The sequence below is a fragment of the Miniopterus schreibersii genome, assembly GCF_964146895.1.
Source record: "Miniopterus schreibersii genome assembly, chromosome: 11".
Taxonomy (NCBI): Eukaryota; Metazoa; Chordata; class Mammalia; order Chiroptera; family Miniopteridae; genus Miniopterus; species Miniopterus schreibersii.
This window is the reverse complement of record NC_138111.1, coordinates 7,548,973-7,570,505: the sequence shown is the minus strand read 5'-3', so window position 1 is coordinate 7,570,505 and position 21,533 is coordinate 7,548,973. Positions and strand designations below refer to the sequence as shown.

Below are 21,533 nucleotides of genomic sequence, written 5' to 3'. Positions count from 1 at the left end.
GAATCTTTTTCTTGTGTAATAGCCAGTGGAACAAACCTATTAATAACAGAACTACAGAATTCCTCCTTATGTATTTTTAAGAAGCAACTGACACAATACAAAATTAAATTAAGAAAAAAAATGACAGTTGAAAATGTTTTTTCTTATTCAGAAAGTTTTAAAGATTAAAAATCAAATTAAAATGTAAATAATCTTTTTAAATAATATTAAAATTCAAACTATAATCTAGACTCCTATTATCTCCATTGGAACATAATGCTATAAAATGTTAGTTAAATTTATAATTATTGTAAATGTAAATTACAAAACTATGAAAGACAATAGTCAAAGAAACTACATTTTACTGCACTGGAGATAACATGTATTTCAAAAACTGCTGGCAATATCCTTTTTCAAACTTGCTTTTCCAACATTATCTAATTAAAAATAAAAGAAAGGTTTATAATGTCTTTAAAGGTATTTCAATAAATACTTTATGTAGGCATACAAATACCTAAAAAATTACTGTGTTTTAACTCAACTTCTAGAATTCAGTAAACAACAATAACTATCCTGTTTGGAGAAAGACTTGAGTTCTTTAGGATGAAATCCTACCTCACCGCAGTTAAATAGGAAAAAACCAATAACAAAAAACCAAAGACATCAGAAAAGTGCATCTACAAATCTCCTTTTCTATACCACTTTGGGGTCAGCTGAATTCTCCTAGAGAATGGGGAAGAAAAAGGGAAAGGTGGGGAGAGAGGGAGGCAAGAGGAACAAAGAAAAGGGGGGAGGAATAGGAGGTAAGAGAAGAACAAGGGAAGAGGAGAAGGGTAGCCTAGACAGTAAGGTCTGTGAGACTAGTGATTCAACTTCGAATAAATTTCCTCCCCTCAGTTTACTCACGTGGAAAATGAGCACACCATCACCTCCATCAGTATTTCATAAAGTCAGATCACTGGAAGATTTTAAGTAGTACAAAGCAGCAGCATTTTGAAACATTCCAAAGGCGTTACCTTTTCAGTTCTCTTACAATCCTTCTAATTACATCAGAAGAAAACCTCAGTTTGGTGCTAGTTTGTCCATTATGTCTCCAATGCTTGTTAATCACCTGTCCTAAAAAAGGGCCTGACCAGAGAGACTTGGGCAGACAATATCTTAGCTAGAATTTAACACAATATTATTTTTATGAAATTTACTGTTATCTTCTATTTATGGCAAATAATTTTTCATTTAGTATAATCACAAAATTTCCTTTTAAGATAAATTTTGGGTTACAAAATTTTAACTATTCAATATTTAAAATATTAAATAAGCAATATATTAGGAAATGACAAAAATCACGATGGTGATATAGGAAAGACTAAAGTTTGAAAAACACTGGTTTGGCCTTGGCCGGTATGGCTAAATTGGTTGAGTGTCCTCCCATGCACTAAAAGGTCCTGGGTTCGATTCTTGGTCAGGGCACATACCTAGGTTGCCAGTAGGGGTGTGTCCTGGAGGCAGCCGATCAATGTTTCTCTTTCACCTCTCTCTCTCCCTCTCCCTCTCCCTCTTCCTCTCCCTCTCCCTCCCTCTCCAATAATTTAAAAAAGAAAAACACTGGTTTGGTGGAATAGTGGTAAGTTATTTTCAAATCTAAGCCACAGTTAACTCATCTATAAGATATCACCACATAGCAAAGAAAAGTTGTGGAAAGGTACTTTAGTACAGTGCCTGGAACACATTGAGCACTCAACAACCTTTTGTTCAGTTCCCTTTTTAAGGATATAACCAGGAAGCCCTTTTAGAAACCTCCAGAGAGGTGGGGGGTGGGGAAGCCAGGCTTCCTGTGTATTAGAGACAAGAGCATTTGTTCTGGTTGTGATACTTCCCACCAAGAACCTCCAGGGACCTGGCCTTGCTTTTTACCCTGATAAAGCTGCAGTTTACTCTCCTAAGGCTCATAATTCTAGTTACAAGTGACTGGAAATAAAGTACTTCAGAAAAATGGAATATATCTTAAATCACTGAGAAGTCAGACCCCAAAGGGTAACAAGAAATGCAGGGCCATTTTATAACAGATGTGCAAGCAAAATGAAGGTATTCCATTTGCGCAAATTTGACAATGCTGTAATGGGAGGGGGAGTCACTAGGTGGGGGAGTCACTAGGTGGTCCACAAACTAACCCTGATCACTTCATCATTTGCTATTGTCCAACTAGAGCCCACAGGTGAGAAAAACCTGGGAGGTTGGGGGTGGAGAGTTCCCAGTTCCAAGTAGGAGTGCTTAGAAAAAAGGAACCGGGTACTTTAGTAAATCCAACCATTGTGTAGTAATAGGCACTTTATTTTACATATATTGCCTAATTTCTCCAAACATAACTGTGAGGTAGTTCCAAGTCAATTCACCAAATGGCCAAATCTCGAAATACCCAATTCTCTAAATTAACCAAAATTTTGTTTTAACTATTTAGAGAGTTTATAACAGTTTGAATTGATGAAGCAGTTTAATTAACTTTTAAAGATTTCTGCCAAATTAAAATTGACAGGATAGCAGCATTTTCAAGAATGTTTAACTTGTTTCTACCCCAGCTCTCTGCTGCTACAGATGGAAGAACCACGGCAGAGAGAGGATCTCTACTTGCAGAAATATACAACCTGGTCTGAGCTGGAACTGGTGGGAAAGGGATAGGGTACAGGAAAAGAGGGAGAAGGAAATGGGGGAAAATGGTAGGGTAACAAAGAGATGGAGAGTGACAACAAATTCTTTAAGTTCAGATTCAGGGGGTGTGCAGGAGGCAGTGGATCAATGACTCTCATCATTGATGTTTCTATCTCTCTCTCCCTCTCCCTTCCTCTCTCTCTGAATCAATAAAAATACATTTTAAAAAATATATTTTGGCGAGGCCCTGGTTGGGTAGCTCAATTGATCCTCTGCCTTCTGCAAATCTGGGCATATGCCCTGACCAGGAATCAAACCTCAATCTCCTGGATCACAGGTCGATGCTCAACTGCTGAGCCACACCAGCCAGGCTAATTTTTTTTTTTTTTAATCCTCACCGGAGGATATGTTTTACTGATTTTAGAGAGAGGGGAAGGGAGGCAGAGGAAGTGAGAGAGAGAGAGAAACATCGATGTAACAGACACATGGATAGGTTGCTTCCCTTAAGTGCCCCCACCAGGGATCAAACCTGCAACTTAGATACATGCCCTGACTGTGCCCTGACCGGGAATGGAACAGAATCCAACTGGCAACCTTTTGGTGCACAGGACAACGCTCCAACCAAATGAGCCACACTGGCCAGGGGTCCCCAAAATAACTTTTAATTGCCACTTCCACCAATGCAGTTTTGTCTACCATATTACAATGCCACTTACTCTACAGCAGACTATCTCTATTCAGAGGTTGAGTAGTATCACTGCCGGACTAAATTGGAATAATTTCAGGAAAAAGTCAAAATATTAGAGATATTATTTTACTTAGCCTGGACAACCTTATTTATATGTGATTTCAGATCAAATTTTGCAAAACTAAAATTGCTTAAGAATCCCGATTACTGTCTTTAAAGATCCCAAACTGGCAACTGAAAAGAAAGTCTGGGTTAGTTTCATTAAACAAATGTAAACACTAAAATAATTCTAAAATCTACAAGATCTACATAAGACATTAGTGCTTGCTCAAACTATTTGCCTTACAGCTGGACTCTTCAGGGATTTATCACATTTATGATGATGCTAAGAGACATGTCCTATCTCACTCATTGACACACAAAACCTGACTTTTCTTATAACAATTAAGTTTCCTTCTACCAATCAGATAGTAGCTCAAGGCTCTCTAAACAACTGAAAATACATTCTGCCCTTTATGGAAAGCAGAAAAATTCTCTATTCATAGATCTCATGACACAATCCATATATACAGCATTTTTTTAATAGAAATATATTTACTTTTACACTGCCAGAGTATAATCAGAAACTTTTACTAGCAAAGTTTCAATTCCCATAAAAATATTTTAAAAACCAATTAAACTGGTATTTTTAAAAAGCAGTAAATATTTGTTGTGATTCCTCATTGGATTCAAAAATCTTTTTGATGTTAAGATGGGGAAAAAGATCTTTTCAGCAAATCTGAATACTGCAAACTGACACACTGAAGAATGCCACCCTACCTTAAACCTTTTCAAGTGCATATTTTAAATGCTCAACAAAGATGACAAATTTAATTTAAGTCCATTTCAGGAGTCTCTTTTGCACTTAATAGTGCCTCTTTAATTATTTCTGATCTTCAATGTACACCCAAGGCTACCCTTAATGTTTTATCAAATAGAATGAGATTCTACCTAACCTCTTTTGAAATCAACAAAAGCTATAAATTTAACTCAAGACGTCTTTTGTAGTTCAGTTAGATTCAAGGTCACCTCAAGGCTTTTAATTACTAACCAGGATCTGAGGAGGTTTGCATTTGGTATAGTTGAGGGAAAGAGCAGCTGGTTTATTCACTATCTTATTAAAGAGCATTATAAAAACTGTGTCTCAGCAAACTGCAACTTCTCTGACCACCAGTGGTGAGCACAAAGAAGCAGAGTAAATGATTTTCAAACATTTGTGTTTACTCTCAACATAAACTTTAAAAATTACTATAGTAGACTCTTTTAATTTCAACAAATATGATTTATGCTTTAATTCAAAATTTGTAGATAGCCAGATTCCATTCTGAAACTAGCCTTACTAAAAACTGTGAATGCCTTTCAAATTAGCATAAGATTTATTTAGGTGTCTTCACTGTCCAACCCTGTGCAGGATCAGTATAGAAGTCAGCCACTGAGGAATCCATAAAGATTCTTCAAATTTCTAAAGGAACAAGTTTAACTTCACTCTCCACCCACTTAATTTCAGTTACAACTTTCAGGACTTTAGGAAGACGATACAGTTGTGTCTCACACTCTCTCACTCTCTCTCTCTCTCTCTCTCTCTCTCTCTCACACACACACACACACACACACACACACAGAGACACACACTCTCCATCCTCCTGAGATTTTTAGAGGCAACCAGAGAAGGCTAGGGCGTCTTTGCCACCCATTCCCCCATAATCTATAATAGAGAGAAGGCAGCCACAAAGGAGAGCCTAAGCACTGCTCTGACCAAGCTGAAGATACTGGGGTGGGAGGGTAGGTTTGGAAGGCAACATGCATGTGAGGCCTGATACCAGAAATCTAAAAGATTCAGAGGACAAAAGGCATTGAGAATGAATATACCTCTTCAAGGGAAAAAAAATGAGAACAGAGCAAATAGCCTACCACAGTGCCTCAATTCTATCTCAAGTACTGGGCCTTTATTTTAAAAATAAGTACTGCTGACAACCCTAGATTTTCATATACAAGATATCTTAGTGTAAATTAAACTGGTTGTTGGCAAAGGTACATAAGTACTTCTAAAAATCTATCCCCCCAAAATAAGCCAAAATGAAAAAAGCACAAGATGGTCTGGGCAGAACTGTTATATCAGAAAGAAACTAAAAACTATCTCAATGTCCAACAACAAAACGAAAAACAATGGGTTGTCATATAGCTATTAAAATTTTTAAATAATTTTCTGTTGAATGAGTAAAGTTCGTAACATATGAAAAGCTTTAAACAAAAAGCATAAAATGTAATGGTATATATAATCACAACAAGCAAAAACCTAGAATTTGAAATAAAAAAGAAAACATTAAAAAATTTTAATGAAAGTTGCTTGGAGGCAAGATTATAGGTAATTTTTCCTTAATTTTCTGTATTTTCTACAGTCACCAACCATTTCTAATTTTAAAACATTAGATTCCCTAAACAGTTCACACCTAAGAACCTAAGGGCCATAGGCAATTCAAGCACAGAGCTGAGAGATCACACCATTTAAAATTTAAATACAAAATACAGCTAAACCCCTCCTGCTTTTATTTATATGCAAGCACTTCCAACTGTGTTCCCCTGGCAGTGTCCCTGAGACAATGCTCTAAAGTTGCTTTACAAACAAGGCATTGGAAGCACTGGGTATTCTCTAGCCAGGAGTCCCATCTATGCTCCTGAAAACTAGCTTTAGGGAATAAATTTACAGTATTTCACACATTTCATATTACCCATGAATGCTGGGTAACTTTTTTATTAATGGGCACATATATGAAAAGCAAACTTACTTTGAAATATTTTGAAAAGGTTCACAGCAGATAGGAAATTTTATCTTCAAAAGTTAAATGCATTTCTTCATCACAGTAGCACTTTCAGTAACTGCTTGCCGTCAGTTAGCTCTGAATTCCAACCAGCCAAACTATCTCTGAGATTTGATCTGTCAGCAAGTAAGGAAATATATTTTTGTGGGAAAGCAATTGTAATTTCCCACATTAGGTGATTGATTAAGTTCTCTCCTCTAAAAGGCTGATTGGTTTCCTGGTGCCAGTAAAATGATTGATGAATATTTCAACTGCAGCTCCCTCACTGCACCCCCTTCACCCCTCCCCCATGCACTGCTGCTCCTTTCCCGCTGGGTTCCCTTTTTACAGACCAACAGAATTTAAGGAGGTTTTGCAATTTTCCTTAATGAATCCACATTCTCAAATGCAGGGCATTTAATCTTAAGAGGACAGGACTCTTCTCAATGCTGAATGAGTTTTGCAAATAAAAATCATTTACAAGGAAAGAGGGAAAAACTCTGAAATTAACTATGGGTTTGATTCAGTGAATGAAATTGTACTTGCAAAAGAGAAAGTATGCCATGGAGGGGTTATAATTGGGAAGAAAGTGATCATGTTAAAGAACAAACAAAAACTACATCTAATTTCAAGTTTACAATATCAATTATCAAAACACTGGAACTTTAGTTGCAAACATTTCTATAAAGTAAACCTGGAGAATGGAATTAACATGAAAATTATGTGATCTTACAAACTTTAAAGCAGCAAGGTGTTCTAAAATCAGAGCAGGGTAACAGTGTAAATGCTCTTTGAGGGATGATTGAACAGTATCTGAAATCAAAATCATCCCAGAGAATCTGGCTGTTAGCACCATAGTTGTGTCCTTTAGGCAGGGCTTTCCTAAATTGTAGTTTCCTGTTTTACGCAATTCATTCCATCATCAAGATGAAAAATCCCTTCAGGGATTATCTAATTTAGCTCCTTCATTTTATAGGTGGACCCATAGAGCCATGTCTTTATAGCAGAACTAGAATCAGAACCCTGGCAAAACCCTGGCCCATCAACTATTTCCTGGGCCTCTGGCAAATCCTTTCCTACTCAAACTACTTTGCTACCACAATCTATTAGCCCATATTACCAGATCTTTCTCTCTCTTTGCTAGGAAGAAGTTTTCTATATTTTACAAGCTTTGGACAACTGGCTCTAGTATTTCCATTTTCAAAGAGTCACATTAACTTTCTTGGATTGGTTCTCCTCTCTTTCATATAACCAGCTTTTATGTGGCAGAAATAAAAAAGGTACAAGAGACAAGGCCATCTTTTCCTAAACTGCATTCCCCAATGCAGTAAAGTATATTTGTATGTATCTGGTGTATCTAGTCACTTTAGCTACAAGGAGAGCCACACTTCCAAACAGAAAATACATTCTGGTTCCAGGAGGGCCCATAAAACCTTGGATTTAGCTTCCACACACTTCTGACTTATATACTGACCCCAGTTGCCTCAAGTAACTGAAAAACACATTCCCTTCCCTTATATTTTGTAGACTTCCTCTGACTACTGACTGTTCCTTCCTTTCATTCATTCATTCATTCATTCAACATTCATGAAACAGCAAATCCTTGGGCTTAGTGCTGAGGATACAGATACAAGATACGATATCCTCGTCTTGAGTAGCTCAAAACCTCTTACTTCTTTAATACCCCTTAGATTTACCAAGGATTGTCCCTCATTCTGCAAAACTGTTTTCTGATCAATTGTTTTCTGATTGGCTTATTAAAGCCAAAGTAAAAGAAAAAAGCCACTTGCAACTTTAAGAGTGGATCTTTGTGGCTCTCTAAATCTACAGGGAGTTGATTTCTGGGCCTCCTCAACAACTATAAATGGCCTGGATTCACAAGTTCTTGCTTTGGGGCAGATACTATGCTTGGCATTTTACAGACTTTGTCACTAATCCTAGTAACCCTAAAGTCAATTTCAGAAATGTTTTAGTGGGGGGGGGGGAGTATTAAATCTAGGAAACAAATTATTAATCTGATACTGTGAAATCTGGGGCTTAACCTCTGTGGTCTTTAGTTTTCACATCTATAAAATGGAGATGATAATAAAACACCTACTTCATAGGGTTATGAGGATAATGTGAGTTAATACGTGTTAGGTGCTTAGAATATTATATAACATGCACTATATAAATGTTAGCTGCTATTATTAAATGAGAACACTTAAAGTTCAGAGAAGTCAAGTGACAAAGTCACATAGCTGTGATCTTTGTTCTGCCACACTCCAGAGTCCCTGCTCTTTCCCTCTCACACCATCTAACAAAAATCCTTCCTCCTTGGCTGAGACTACTACTGCCACTTCCAAAAAACAAAGCCCTCTAAATAGATATCAGTGGGGGGTTTCCCCCAGGTGGTTTATTATCCTGCTAAAAAGGCATTTTAGAGGAAGGGTTGTAAGGCAAGAAAGGAAGTCTCCGGACAGGTTAGATTTCAACAGTACAACAAGAATATGGAAAGAAAAAAAAATAAATCTGCCTCAATTATTAAGGTCAGTAATTAAAGGTAATTAAGGAGATTTAACTCAATTGATGAAGAATGCATTTAAAGATTTCATCTGAAATCTAAAATAAAATCCAAGTATTCAAATGAAAAAGGAAACGATAGTTCCTTCTTATAACTAAATTGCAACCCCCACAGAACTAAAAAATGCCTTAAAAGGTACATTACGTGACACTCCAAGAACATTAAGATAATTACAGAGCTCTCAGGAAGGAAGCCCAAATATCTCACTGATCTTTCATCATTCTGATCCAGTAACTCCTTTTTGTTATTCGCATTGTTAGGTGACATTTCTTCTGCCAGCAATCTCACTACAGAATGAGCTCTACCTAGCAACTATCCTAAGGAATAAATCCCTAACTGTTTAACAACACAGTAATTGACTTACACTAAAATGTTACTCACACTAGGAAAGGGTATTATCCTTAAACCAGAAGAGGCGATGCTTCTCCTATACAGACTTTATTACCACCTCCCTCAGTGAACACCAGGTTAAAAGGCAAACCAATCTACAAAATTGCCAAAATCACAACTTTAGAAGACTCAATGAAAACCAAACATGTCTACTGAAAACAAACAAGCAAGCTATTCTTGATGGAAGTTTTAAAAAGCAAGGAAGAATTTTTATCTCTTATAAATATTTCATTATTTTTATAGCAAGGACTCTTAATAGTAAGAAAGTATTTTGGGGCTGTCAGATTTATATCCATAATTACAACTCTACCCTTCGTGAGGACACAGCTTCTACTGGAAAATTTCTGCCATGAGATAATTAACAGTTAAGCAACAGGTTTCATGTTAGCAGGTAACAAAGCCTTATCAAAGAATTCAATGAGGGTAAACTATGACACACTTCATTCAGTCTCAAGCAAAAATAAAACTTAAATGGTATGAACTCATTTTCATTTTTCTCCTCTGTAGCCCCTCTACAGAGGAAAAAAAGGAAACGAAAGAAAAACCCAAAGTAACTGAGTACTAATAATATCTGGTAAAGTTACCATTTTCTTACATATTAAGTTGATTCATTTAGAAGAGAGGTTTTCTCACATTTTTTGGTCTGAATGGTCTTAACTCATTACATATTAATATAAATAACATTTTTATGAAAAATAACTATATTTTCCAACAAAAAATAGTGAAAAGAGTGCCATTGTTTATATTTTTGCTGATCTCTAATATCTGGCTTAATTCTGGCAGCTAGATTCTCCTATATGCATTCGGTATGTTGTGATATATGCTGTTTTGGTTGAGGTACAGAGGCAGAAAATCTGGCCTCACACAGATTTATAACTGAAAAAGGAAGCGTATTTGCTTATTAGAATAATTAAAGATATATTTCTTTGATAGTACACCAAAACTTACTAAGTGCTGGTTTCTTAAAGGTTAGTTCAATGTGAAATCTAAAACCACATCAATGAACTTGTATACTCTGCTACATTAAAATCCATTGATCCATGTAACATTTTGAACAGATCTTTTATCCATGCAGGATTTTGTAACATCATATTCTCAGAGATTTGGAAAATACTCCTTCACTGAAATAAGATGGATCTTCAAAATACTGACATTTCATTATACAATATTAAAAAATCACATTTGTTAGTATCACGATCAGTCTCATCAGAACAGGCTTTAAGTATTGGGAAGCTGTCAAGCTCAAAGTGACAGGTACAAGATTTCCAAAATTCTATTGTTGCTTGAAAGCTCAAATTTTATTCACCAGCAACAAATATTGTCAGTTTTCCTTGGCCAACAGGCTCACTGTTCATTTTCCAAAAAATGATCTGCCAAACACCCAAATCTGAATAAATCATAGTTTGTCAATTTTCTTTCAAGTAAAAATGGTGTTCAATGAAAAAAAAAAAAAGAGCAGCTAGTTCAGCTCACAACATAATGAGCTGCACAAACACTTCTCCTTAAAACAACTTTTCTATTTTGGTATGCAGCAGAAATACTTTGTGTGTACTTGCCATAGATGTAAAAACAAGTATACTCAAGGGTGGAGACTTAATAAAATTAATCACTTTTACTGCTTCATCTAAGACATTAAGTGAAAATGGCTTGCTTTTTTTTAATACAACTATATGGAGGTAAAGAATACAACAACTACTACTATAATTTGGTTCCTTAATTTCTGCGAAGGCACCAACAGTTTTTACCCATCATTGTTTTTTGCAACATCAGTGGTGAAAAAGGCAAATAATGTTGGTATTATTATAAAAATCGTTTTGAGTTCAAGAGCCTCCTTGAAAGGGTCTGAGGGACACCCCCAGAGGTTCACACATCACAATCTGAAAGCTACTGGTTTAGATAATACAATAAATAACAAATTTAATGACTCAATAAGTGGAAAGAGATTAAGTCGGAAACAATCCAGTAATGAACGATCAACAAATGATGAATGGTGGGAAATAATACAACTGAATACCATGTCATTAATCATTTATAAATTTAAAAGGCAAGGGCTGAGGAGGCAGGATGAGAGTGTATAAGGCTTCAAGAGTACCCATCCTCTTTTTTTCTTTTGTAAGACAAAAACTAAATTGCATAAGTAGGAGTTAATTTAGGGCTTTTTTTTTTTTTAATACAAGTGTATGAAGGTGAAGAATACAATGACTGCTGCTACAGTTTGTGCCTTGTGATAAAAAGAACACTGCATCTGATCCAGTACAGCGTAAGGAATTAACAAGAATGATCAAGTCTGGATTTTTAATACTTCCAAGATGATACAGCTTCAGGATTTAAATGAGTGCATGAGTTAAATACAATTAATTTTTTAAAAATTTTTCCTTTTTATTGAATTTGTTGGGGGTAACACTGAAAAATTAATTTTTTAAATGAAAACTCGATACAGGTTAAGTAGCTGCCTTCACTGAAATCAGTCTGTCCTTCATTTTGGCACAGATTTGTTAATGAAATGCGTCCTGAGTCTTAAACTAAGACTCAAAGGAAATATCATAGGAACTTTAAACATCTGTTTAATCAATCATGTCCTTGTTCACTCAATGGTTTTAGAGGAAAACATAAAGAACACAAATTTTGACACTACAATGATGGATTGAGAGAGCAAGCAGAACTCACGTGTAGACCTCTGAAATGCTTTTATAGAGAGATTTAAAATTCTATGATATTATGAAACATAAGGAGTTGGAAATAAAAAGCTGAGAAGGCTATCTACCTCTTCCAGATGAGGAATTTAGTTATGTATTTCTGTCTCTGAAATAAAATTCTTGAGTACATTTTAAATGAATTATAAATCATTTCCAATGCAAATAGTTTCCAATGCAAGTATTTATGTTTGACACATCCTTTGCTAAATACCATCACTACAGTTCCAAAAAGCTAAAGTTTATTATGCAAATAACTCCCGCTATCCCTCTTACCAAATTGTTTTTATAATTTCTCACTTTGACAATGAGAGCAAAGTCACTATTCCGGTTCAAACCACCCACAGAGTATATCTTCAAATCAAACCGCCAGGATTTGTTTCCAGAATACATTACATGTTGCTGCCTAGGGAATTGGTTTTGGAAACATAACACTTACCAGCTGACTTATCAACAGTGCCCAAAGAACTGACACCAACTTAAGGGAAAGAATCCTTCCAGAAAATAGAAAAATATGCTACTACTGCCATCTGTGGTTTATGCTTGAATAGCTTCTCTGGTGTAAACAAATTGAAGGGTCTACGGTTCCCAATTAGGATCCAAAGACGTCATTATTTGAAGATACTTCTTAAAGTTAACTCTTACTATAACAAACTGTAGCATTTGTTTAGTATATGACAGAAGAATTTGTGGTTCTCTTTTTGAACTTATTATATAATGAGGAAGGGGAAAACCACAAACTACCTTAATGGAAATAGTTACAGTGCATAAGGGCTAACTTTTATTTTCCCCAAATTCCCACACTCTTAAGGAAATTCAAAACATCTGAATGCTTCCTGTGAATTTATAATTAGGATAACTTCTCTTGAAATAGTGACTTCAATATTAAAACACTCCCAAAATTTTTAAAGCAAGAAATGTACTTTTAAAGAAATCCAGTAGTTTTCTACTTAGACATGAGAGTTTGGTCAGTTTGCTCCCTTCAACATACATTTTAAAGATTTGATTATTCCTATAATTTTTTTTAAGAACAAAAATTCAAAAATGCAAATGAAGCCTTAAAGTAGGTTATTTTCACAACTTATTTTCTCTCAGTTTGCTTTCTCAAATGACAACCACTGTAGCTTAGGGATCAAAAGATTTGGTGCAGCTGGGGGTGGGGTAAAAAGCAATTCAGCTCCCCAACAGCCAGCTGAGGAAATCCTGGTTCTCTCCCCAACTAAATCACTGTTAATTAGAATTACCGGGTTACATAGTAAAGTCTTATTTAAATAATCGTAACCGGGAGGGGGGGGGAATCTGTTTTCTTGAGAATCTGTTCTATGCAGGCGACTGTTTAACAGAAGGTAATAAGGAAATAAAGTATGAGATGTTTTATTCTTTAAAATAAAGCTTTCTATTCTGTAGTTATTTCTAAACCAAACTGAAAAGCAGGTTAGAGATAACAGTTTTTTTCTAACTTTCCATTATTAAGGAAACTAATGTCTAACAGCCTTATCTTTTTCATAAAGACAAGCCATGTTGGAAAACAAGCAACAGATAGCAGACTGGACTTGATTCTAGGAATACTGTACATCAAAGTTACACCCAAAGGTCATTTTTTAAATTTAAGATTAAGCTCAGTGAATCTGAAACATCAGCTCATTACAAGAGAAAGAATTACCGGCTCAGTACTTCTTGCCGACTTTTAATAATTCTGGTATTTCTAAATCATAGTTATCAATCGAAGCGATCCATAAACACTACTTGTTTGGGAATATTCAATAGCTACCTTCTGTTTAAAATTGTTTCAAGGACACTTTTATTCTTTGCTGAAATGCAAGCTTTGTTTTTATATGTTGATTCAGAATTTTTATTTTTCTGATTATGACCCTTTTCACATAAAAGATGACTGGTTCACACACACACAAAAAGGCATTTTTATTTTTCTACTTTAAAAGAAAAGATTGGACCAACAATTTAAATTTACTCTGAAAAGGCATCTTCCCAAATTTAACTTTCAACCTAATTATATACATGGAAAAAATACTTAAACAGAGAAATGTCTTATGACTTGGCTACAACACAAAACAAACATAAGAACAACAACAAAAATTAAGACAAGGTCCCCAAGATCTGGATGAGCATGCCGAAGAGGAAGTCTCCTATGTCAAAGGAGCTATCCTGAATTCTGAAGTCAGAAGTTGCCATCTGAACACAATTCATTAATGGACCAATTTATTCAACAGAAACCTACAAATACCTAGTTATAATACAGGATGCAACTCACTCACACAGCCCCAGGCCCCAAAACATGCAAGTATCATTAGCACTTTAAAGCCAACTTGCATAACAAGCACTACAAGTGGTGTAGGAAACTTCCCTTACCAGGACCCTACAGTTGGCCTTTCTGCGCCCCATCCACCACTACCCCGAAGTGAAGTACTTTAATCCAAAGCTTATGCGCTCCTGTTGCTACACAACTCCAGGAAAAAGGAGAGAAACAAGAAATTATGAGGAAACGGGAATGCATGATTTGAGCATGCTGTAGGAAATGCACCAGCTGCTTGCTTTCGTTAGCGTCCCCTCCGTCCTCCTGACACATGCACACCTTTTGGCTACAGAATTCAGAATGACCTCCAGACAAGGAAGCATGCCTTATAATATTTTAATTACATAGAACAGAAATACTCGACAAAGAATTTGGTGGATGGTAAATCTAAGTTTGGAAATGTGGTCATCTCACATTTCAGCTGTTCAAAATCACCAGTGAATCTGTTCACTGTTGCCTTTCAATGTTCTTTGGAGGTCACAGAGCCTACTTTAAAAAACCTGTGTGCTGCTTGTTCTAAAGAACAACAGTACTAGAGCATGCATTTTTTAAATGAAAGTACAAAATTCTGAGGTGACTCAGAATTAACTTAATTTTCAAAGTTACAAAACGGAAGTTAAATTGTCATGGGAAACACTTGCCAATTTATTTTCATGGATAAAATTTGCATGGCATGGTCAGAGCAGGAAAAGAGCATCAGATTATTTAGTCAACTAGAATTTCTCCTAAAGTGTACTTATATAAAACATATTTTTAATTACTGATAATGGCTTATAACCTTCCTCTGCTTCAAATATTTAAGTCTACTCCCTCATTCTCTTAAAATAAAATGAACAAATGCAATATTTAGCATATACTTCCTCAAATCATTCATCTTCCTTTGAAACCCCAAAAGGGAGCAGTCCTCTAAGTAAGTTCATTTTTGTCATGAAAACCTAACAAACAAGAACCGCAAATATCTAGCACAGTTAGCACAGGGAATTCCTGAAAGGGTGATGGTGCATCAAAAGGCTAGCAACTCTGTTCAGATAGAATAATAAAAACCATTTAAAGGACTGTAAATTCAGCATCAATGGCGTTTCCGGCAGGAAAACATTTCTAAAATTCCACCTCCAGTTTATTTCTTCATGACAGAAACCAAAAGACCTCCTATCAAGATAGCTATCTATGGCAAATATTTCATACAAAATGGAAACCAGTCGGTAGGATAAAAAGTGAGAAAATTTCATTTTCTCTGCTTAGAACTTAAAAGTTTCATTTACCTTTAGAAAAAAATATAAGTATAAAAGAAAAAATATTCCCACCATTCCAGAAATAAAATCCTTCCTACCCCCTTTTTTTGCAGTTCTTCTGTGAGCATGTTAAGTTATGAGATAATGAACACAAATTGTAAAACAGGACACAATGCTCATTTTTACACTGAAAAATAAAGCGTCCCACAACAATCTAATGTTTCACGTATTTTCTTTTAGCTCATCAAACTGCCAAAAGTCCCACTGTGTTTTCAACAAAAAAGTATTTGTAGCACTAAAATGGGATGGATGTAAAATATTAAAGCCACTTTAGCTTAAATGGATTGCTCGATAACATTCTTTTAAATGGTTCTGACCAACTGAGGAAATGAGACTATGAATGGGAAATTTGATTAAGAGTTAAAATTACCACTGAGTTCTTTAAAATGTACTAATGAATAATTAATAGCAAATGCAGTTCCTAGGCTTCCCTTACAACAATATACTCAAGTAGAACTGAAGTCTGCAGCAAAATCCATCATCTATGTGTTATGTACAGGTGGGTACAGGAAGTATACACACAGAAATGGGCATTATGAAAACAGACTAATGCGGGCTATAAGATCTGGGACTGGGTAAAAACAAATCAGCATGGTAAATTTTAGATCGGATTTACAACATTCGCACATTGATACCAAACCAAATCTCCACTTTAAAAGCTTGAAAAGTCAGAAGCATTAAAGAAATCCTTTGTTCCAGGATACTGTCTCCTACCCTAACTAGATTCCAGCCTCCTTTGTGACACGGGATTTTATTGATCTCAAACATGTTCACATTCAGAAATTAGTTTCCAAAGACATCCCAAGGGACTGCCAGCCACCTAGATACCACACATCACAGACATTTCAAAAAAGGACATGAGCTTTGAAAACATATCACTATTTGGTAAGCAGCATCAAATGAAGTTAACCAGGCTTAAACAGACTTTTCCCTAAACTGGTAAAAATAGCAGGTCTACTGAACTGGAAATATATGTATGAAGGTTCAGATCCACCCCAAGACCCCTTCTGTAGTTCCTCATTCATTCAACAACTGAGCGTCTAAGTGACCTATATTCAGGTTACTTTCCTCACACCTGCCAGGTCACTGTCCTGAGAAACTTTTTGCTGAAGCAATTAATTTTTAGTGCCTCCTAACTGTCCCGGGTGTTTGCATACAATTTGAAATCTGTTACTTGTTAGACACTGTTCCGTCCTAGATCCTTCAGAGAATTGAGAGTTTATGGCGCAGAGAGGGGAGGAGGCAAGGATCTCCGAGAGCCTGCCCTTTATTCGGAAATGAGATGTGAAAGGTGGAAGGCAGGCCAAATAAATAAATAAATCGGGTTTGCCGCCGGAGCGTTTGCCCGCCCGTACGAGCACCCTTTGTAATGCGGGCCTCCCGGGGCTATCGCCTGCGCTAATTGCTCCAGGGCGCTTTCCAAGTTCAAAAGTTCACCTTTTACGACCTCACAAAAGCTCCTTACACGTTACCAATAAAAACATTCCGCGGCAAACACCGAGGGGGAAATATCAAACAAATACAAATAAAACATCCTGCGGGGGAGGGAACCAGGGGGCGGAGGGCGAGTCACCCCGAGAGACAGCCCTGAGGAACCTGACGACTCGGCCGGGACGAGGGGGCAGGGGGACAGCGGTAGGAAGGGCCGGGCCAGGTGAGGAAGTCTCAGGGCTCAGGGTCCGGGATCGCGAAAGGGAAGAGGAGAACTGAGGTGGGGCAAGAGCGACCCTGGAAAGGCCGGTAGACCGAGGGAGACAGGTGTCCCGAACACCCGATCGGGCCAGAGATCTGAGCCAGCAGAAAGTCGTCACCTCACAGAGAAGGGAAAGGAGCAGAGAGAAATGGGGTGCGGAGCAGGCACTAAGGGAATCAGAATAGGTGACGCTGGGCTAGTAGCTAACGATTTGAGGGTCGGCTCAGAGGTGGAGGCTCGCAGTAGTATGGGGGGCGCAAGGGAAGTGCGGGTCGGCAGAAGGGAAGGAAAGAGGCTCCAGAAAGGTGTGGGGCAGAGAAAACCAAGGGGACGAGGGTGTGGCGTCGGGTCGGCAGAACGAGGAGGGAGCGTAAGCAAAAGGAGGAGGGACCCGCGTGGGGAGCGCCGAGGAGACTGGGGGGGGAGGGGATGGCTCCGCGCAGAAGGGACCCTTTGGCGGAGAGGCCCCCCGCGGAGGGTTCCCCGGGGGATAGGCAGAGGAGGCTCCGAGCAGAAGAGACCCGAGGGGGAGGGGGAACCCCCACTGCCCGGACGCGAGGTGGGGGGCTGAGGGAGGACAAGCGCTGAGGGGACGAGGGGGAGGGGGAGAGGGGTCTGGGAAGAAGGGACCTGGTAGGGGGTAGGATTCGCGCAGAGGGACGGGGGGAGGGGGAAATGAAGGTCGGGGTAAAGGGAACCAAGCAGGGGGAGGATCTGCGCTGAGAAAAAAAGGCAGGGAGAGGGAGGGTCCACACTGAGTGAGACGGCGGAGGAGAGGGAGGGTCCGCGCTGAAGGGGACCGGGGTGAAGGTCCACGCCGAGGAGACCCGCTGCAGCTGCCCAGAGTAGGAGCAGGCTGAGGGGAGTGGAATCCCCGGGCTAGGGGACAAGGGGCCGTTTCTCGTTGGGCCGGGACCCTGCACGCCCTTCACCCACCGTTGCGCGGCGGCGGAGGGAGCGCGGCGGGCGGCTCCAGGAACCCCGCCGAGCCCCCGCCGCCTGCCCCTCCGCTAGGCGGCCGTTCGTCCCGCTCCATGCGGCGGTGCTCAAGTCCCGCGCTCGGTTCGCTGCTCCGCCATGACCAGCGCCCTCGTCGTCGTCGTCGTCCGCCGGGGGGAGGGGGCTGTCAGGGGCCGGCGGGCTCCCGGCCACCGCGCTCTCTGGGCCCCTAGCCGCCCGGCTCCGTGCCCCTCCGCGCCGCGCCCCCTCAGCACTGGCCAGCTCCCTCCCCCGACGTCACGCGCCGCTGCGACGCACGGGCCTGCGGGGCACGCTGGGAATTGGAGTCCGCCCGGCGAGGCGGGCCTCGCGGGACTCCGGCAGCTGGAGGGGTAGGAAGGACAAGGAGCACCTCTGAGGTAGGGAGAGCCAAGGCCTGTTTCAGTCACGAACCCTCATGGAAACTACTGTTAAGATGTAATAACTATTACTTCGGGGCCTTTTTTTATTGTGATATATTCGTGCTCGGCGTTTCCTGTGACTCCTCGTATCCCCCCGCCCTGACGATGAGTCTTTCCTAGGAGGTGGGTCCCAGAGGAACCGGGTGAGCACGTGCAACGAAGCCCAGCCCTGTGGGCGGGGTTCGGAGGGGGCGGGGTTTGGAGGTATTCACGGGGACCTTCCTCCGCGGCTTCGGGACAAATTGGACCCGAGATTAAAGGGCCGGAGTTTAACTCGAGGTGACTGCGTTCGTATGCAAATAGAATCTATAAAACTCTGCTTTCCGGGGTACTCTTTAAAGGCTTTTTACCTCCGGGTGGGCGGGAAAGATTAAAGTTTCTCTTCCTCCTCTTTCATTTTCCTCCTGCCCGTTTAACTGAATGGCAAACTAAGCTCCAGGCCATTGATGCTATTAAAGAAACCCTAAAGACTTTTAAACTCCTGGTGTCTTGAAGCTCTCGGTTTGAGAGTCCCCGTACCCATCCTCGTTCCCTTTCCCTCTCAGTTTCCCTCTCTGTAAAATGGGGTTGGAGTAGGGACGGGGTCCAATTGGGAGATCCCAAACACCGCTCCCAGCCTCAGTTTCCCGGATTTTGTCAAGCCTCTGCTGTTGCTGGCTGAGCCCACCTCCTCTGGCCACCAGGAGGCGTGCGGCCATCGGCCACCCTCTCACGGAAGGACTCGTCGCAGCCGCCCAAGGTCTAGCCCTCACCTGGCCTGCTTGGAAACAAAGAGCCAGGACGCCGACGCCTCGCCCGCCTCCCCCGTGCGGGGCTGTGCCGCGGCTTCCTCGCCGGCTGCCCGATTCCCGCCCTCTCCCCACCCCGCTCCACCAATCCTTTGGCTGGTCTATGTCATTCCTTAATTTTTAAAACGTCCCGATCCTGGCCTTTGCGTCCCTGTCTGGTCTGACCTCTGCCCTCATTTCTCATCACGCCCCTTCCCTCGCCCGCAGCGCAGGAGGTTTTGCAACACTTTTCTGCACTTGCGGGGTCCTTACCGACATTAGTTAACCTGTATTGCGTCCTTGATCGGTGCCTGCCGCTGTTCTGAGAGATTTGCCTTAACGCAGCATTGCCTGAACCTTAAACCCGCTCTCTTAGGTAGCTCCAGCATTGTCCCTCTCCTACACTGATGGAAGTCACCCAGAGGAGGTGGGGATTCCAGACACCAGAACCTGAACACTTGGCTCCTCCAAGCTGGAGTGCTGCTGCTTTCACCCCACTCCCAAACCTTTATTCATCTTTCAAAATCCTGTTCAAATATCTCCCCAGGGACACCATTCTTAATGCCTAGAGGACATCTAGATCCCCTCTGCGTTCCCTGGAGTTCCCTGTGGACTGTGAGAAATGGTGTCTCTGTGATTGCTTCCCCACTACCATTCCCCAGACCCAGAGGGAGAGGAAAGCCTTTGGGGGTGGGGGGTGGAGGGACAAAGGAGATGGGTCCTCTGAGCCATACCCTCATCTCCGGATTCTAAAAATGTGTCAGGGCCAGAACTTTCCTTTCTATCACAGGCCTCTACAGATGGTGAGGGCCCCTTCCTTGGAGACCTAATCGGGGGCTAAATGGCACTGCAGACACCTCCTGCAGTCCTGGAGTTTCAGTGGTAGACAGAGATTCTAAGTTGATTCTAAGTTTAAAGGTGGGCAGAGCCCGGCCAGGCCCTGGCTCAGCGGTTGAACATCTGCCTAGGATCCAGGTGATGGCTGTTCGATTCCTGGTCAAGGCACATGCCCTGGTTGCAGGCTCGATCCCCAGTCGGCAGCATGCAGGAGGCAGCTGATCAATGACAACTCTCTCATCATTGATGTTTCTATCTCTCTCTCCCTCTCCTTTCCTCTCTCTGAAATCAATAAAGACATATTTTTAAAATAATAATAATAAAAATAAAGGTGGGCAGAGTGTTCAGCCAAATGCTCAGCCCATGGAAACAACTACTCATCTGTCAAACCAGCCCTGTTGGTTGTCTCCTCCCAAAGCCTTCCTGGATCTTCCTGACTAGTCAAACCCCTTTATTCTCATTCTTATCATAACCTCAACTGCTGAGCAAAGGGCCTGAACATAGTACACTCAATAAATAATTGGTGAGTGGGTGAAAGAATGAATAAAGCATATCTGACTTTTCTATGTAATAACTGATCTTGGTCATTTTACCTCTGAGCCTTAAAGTCTGGTTCTAAAGGGTGAGGGATAGCTAGTAGTTGCTACCTCACAGGATTGTTACAAGAATTAAATAAGATGATACATATAAAGCAGCATAAGGTATGGCCTAAAAATGGGACCTGTTACTAATGTAAAGGTGGTCCTGCCCTGGTTGGTGTGGCTCATCTGGTTTGAGCATCAGCCTGTGCACCAAAAGGTCGTGGGTTCGATTCCCAGTCAGGGCATGCACATAGACTTCGGGTTCAGTGCCTGGTTGCGGCACATGAGAGAGGCAGTCAATCAATGTTTCTCACATCGATGTTTTCCACTCTTTTTTTCTCCCTTTTCTCTAAAGTCAATAAATATATCCTCTGGTGAGGATTTTAAAAAAAAAGAAAGTGTGGTACTAATACCCAGTTACCACTCTTCTAAAAATGCTTATTGGAAAGAATCAACTACCATGGCCCTGGCCAGGTAGTTCAGTTGGTTAGAGCGTCGTGCCGATAAGCCAAGGTTGCAGGTTGGCCAAGGTTTGGGATTTGATCCCCAGGCAGGGCACATGCAACAATCAACCAATGAATACATAAATAAGTGGAATAACAGATCGATGTTTCTCTCTCCCCCCTTCCTCTCTCTAAAATCAATTTTTAAAAAAGTAAGCTACTACAAATTTGAGAAAGGTGAGGGAAATGATAATGTACTCAGACCCCAGCCACTGTCCTGTGAGGTAGGCACTTACTACATGCACAGCTCCTACTAAGGAGCCTTACCCGCCAGTGTCCCTCAACAATTCTGAGAAGTCAATGCTTTCCCCCAAATTTACAAATGAGGAAACAGGCTCAGAAAGACATGAAAAAGA

The 21,533-nt window shown here is 40.3% G+C and overlaps 1 protein-coding gene across 2 annotated transcripts in view; it reads right to left on the bottom strand.

Moving 5' to 3' along the window:
* NR6A1 (nuclear receptor subfamily 6 group A member 1) overlaps positions 1–18,304 on the bottom strand; it is a 158,525-nt gene extending 140,221 nt beyond the window's left edge. Inside the window, exon 1 of one of the 2 annotated variants that reach the window (XM_081150746.1) lies at positions 18,026–18,304. In XM_081150746.1, coding sequence (XP_081006872.1) covers positions 18,026–18,125 — 100 coding nt within the window. In that variant the 5' untranslated portion in view covers positions 18,126–18,304. The remainder of the gene's footprint in view (positions 1–18,025) is intronic. The other variant, XM_081150747.1, reaches the window with a different exon arrangement.
* Between the last annotated feature and the right edge of the window lie 3,229 nt (positions 18,305–21,533).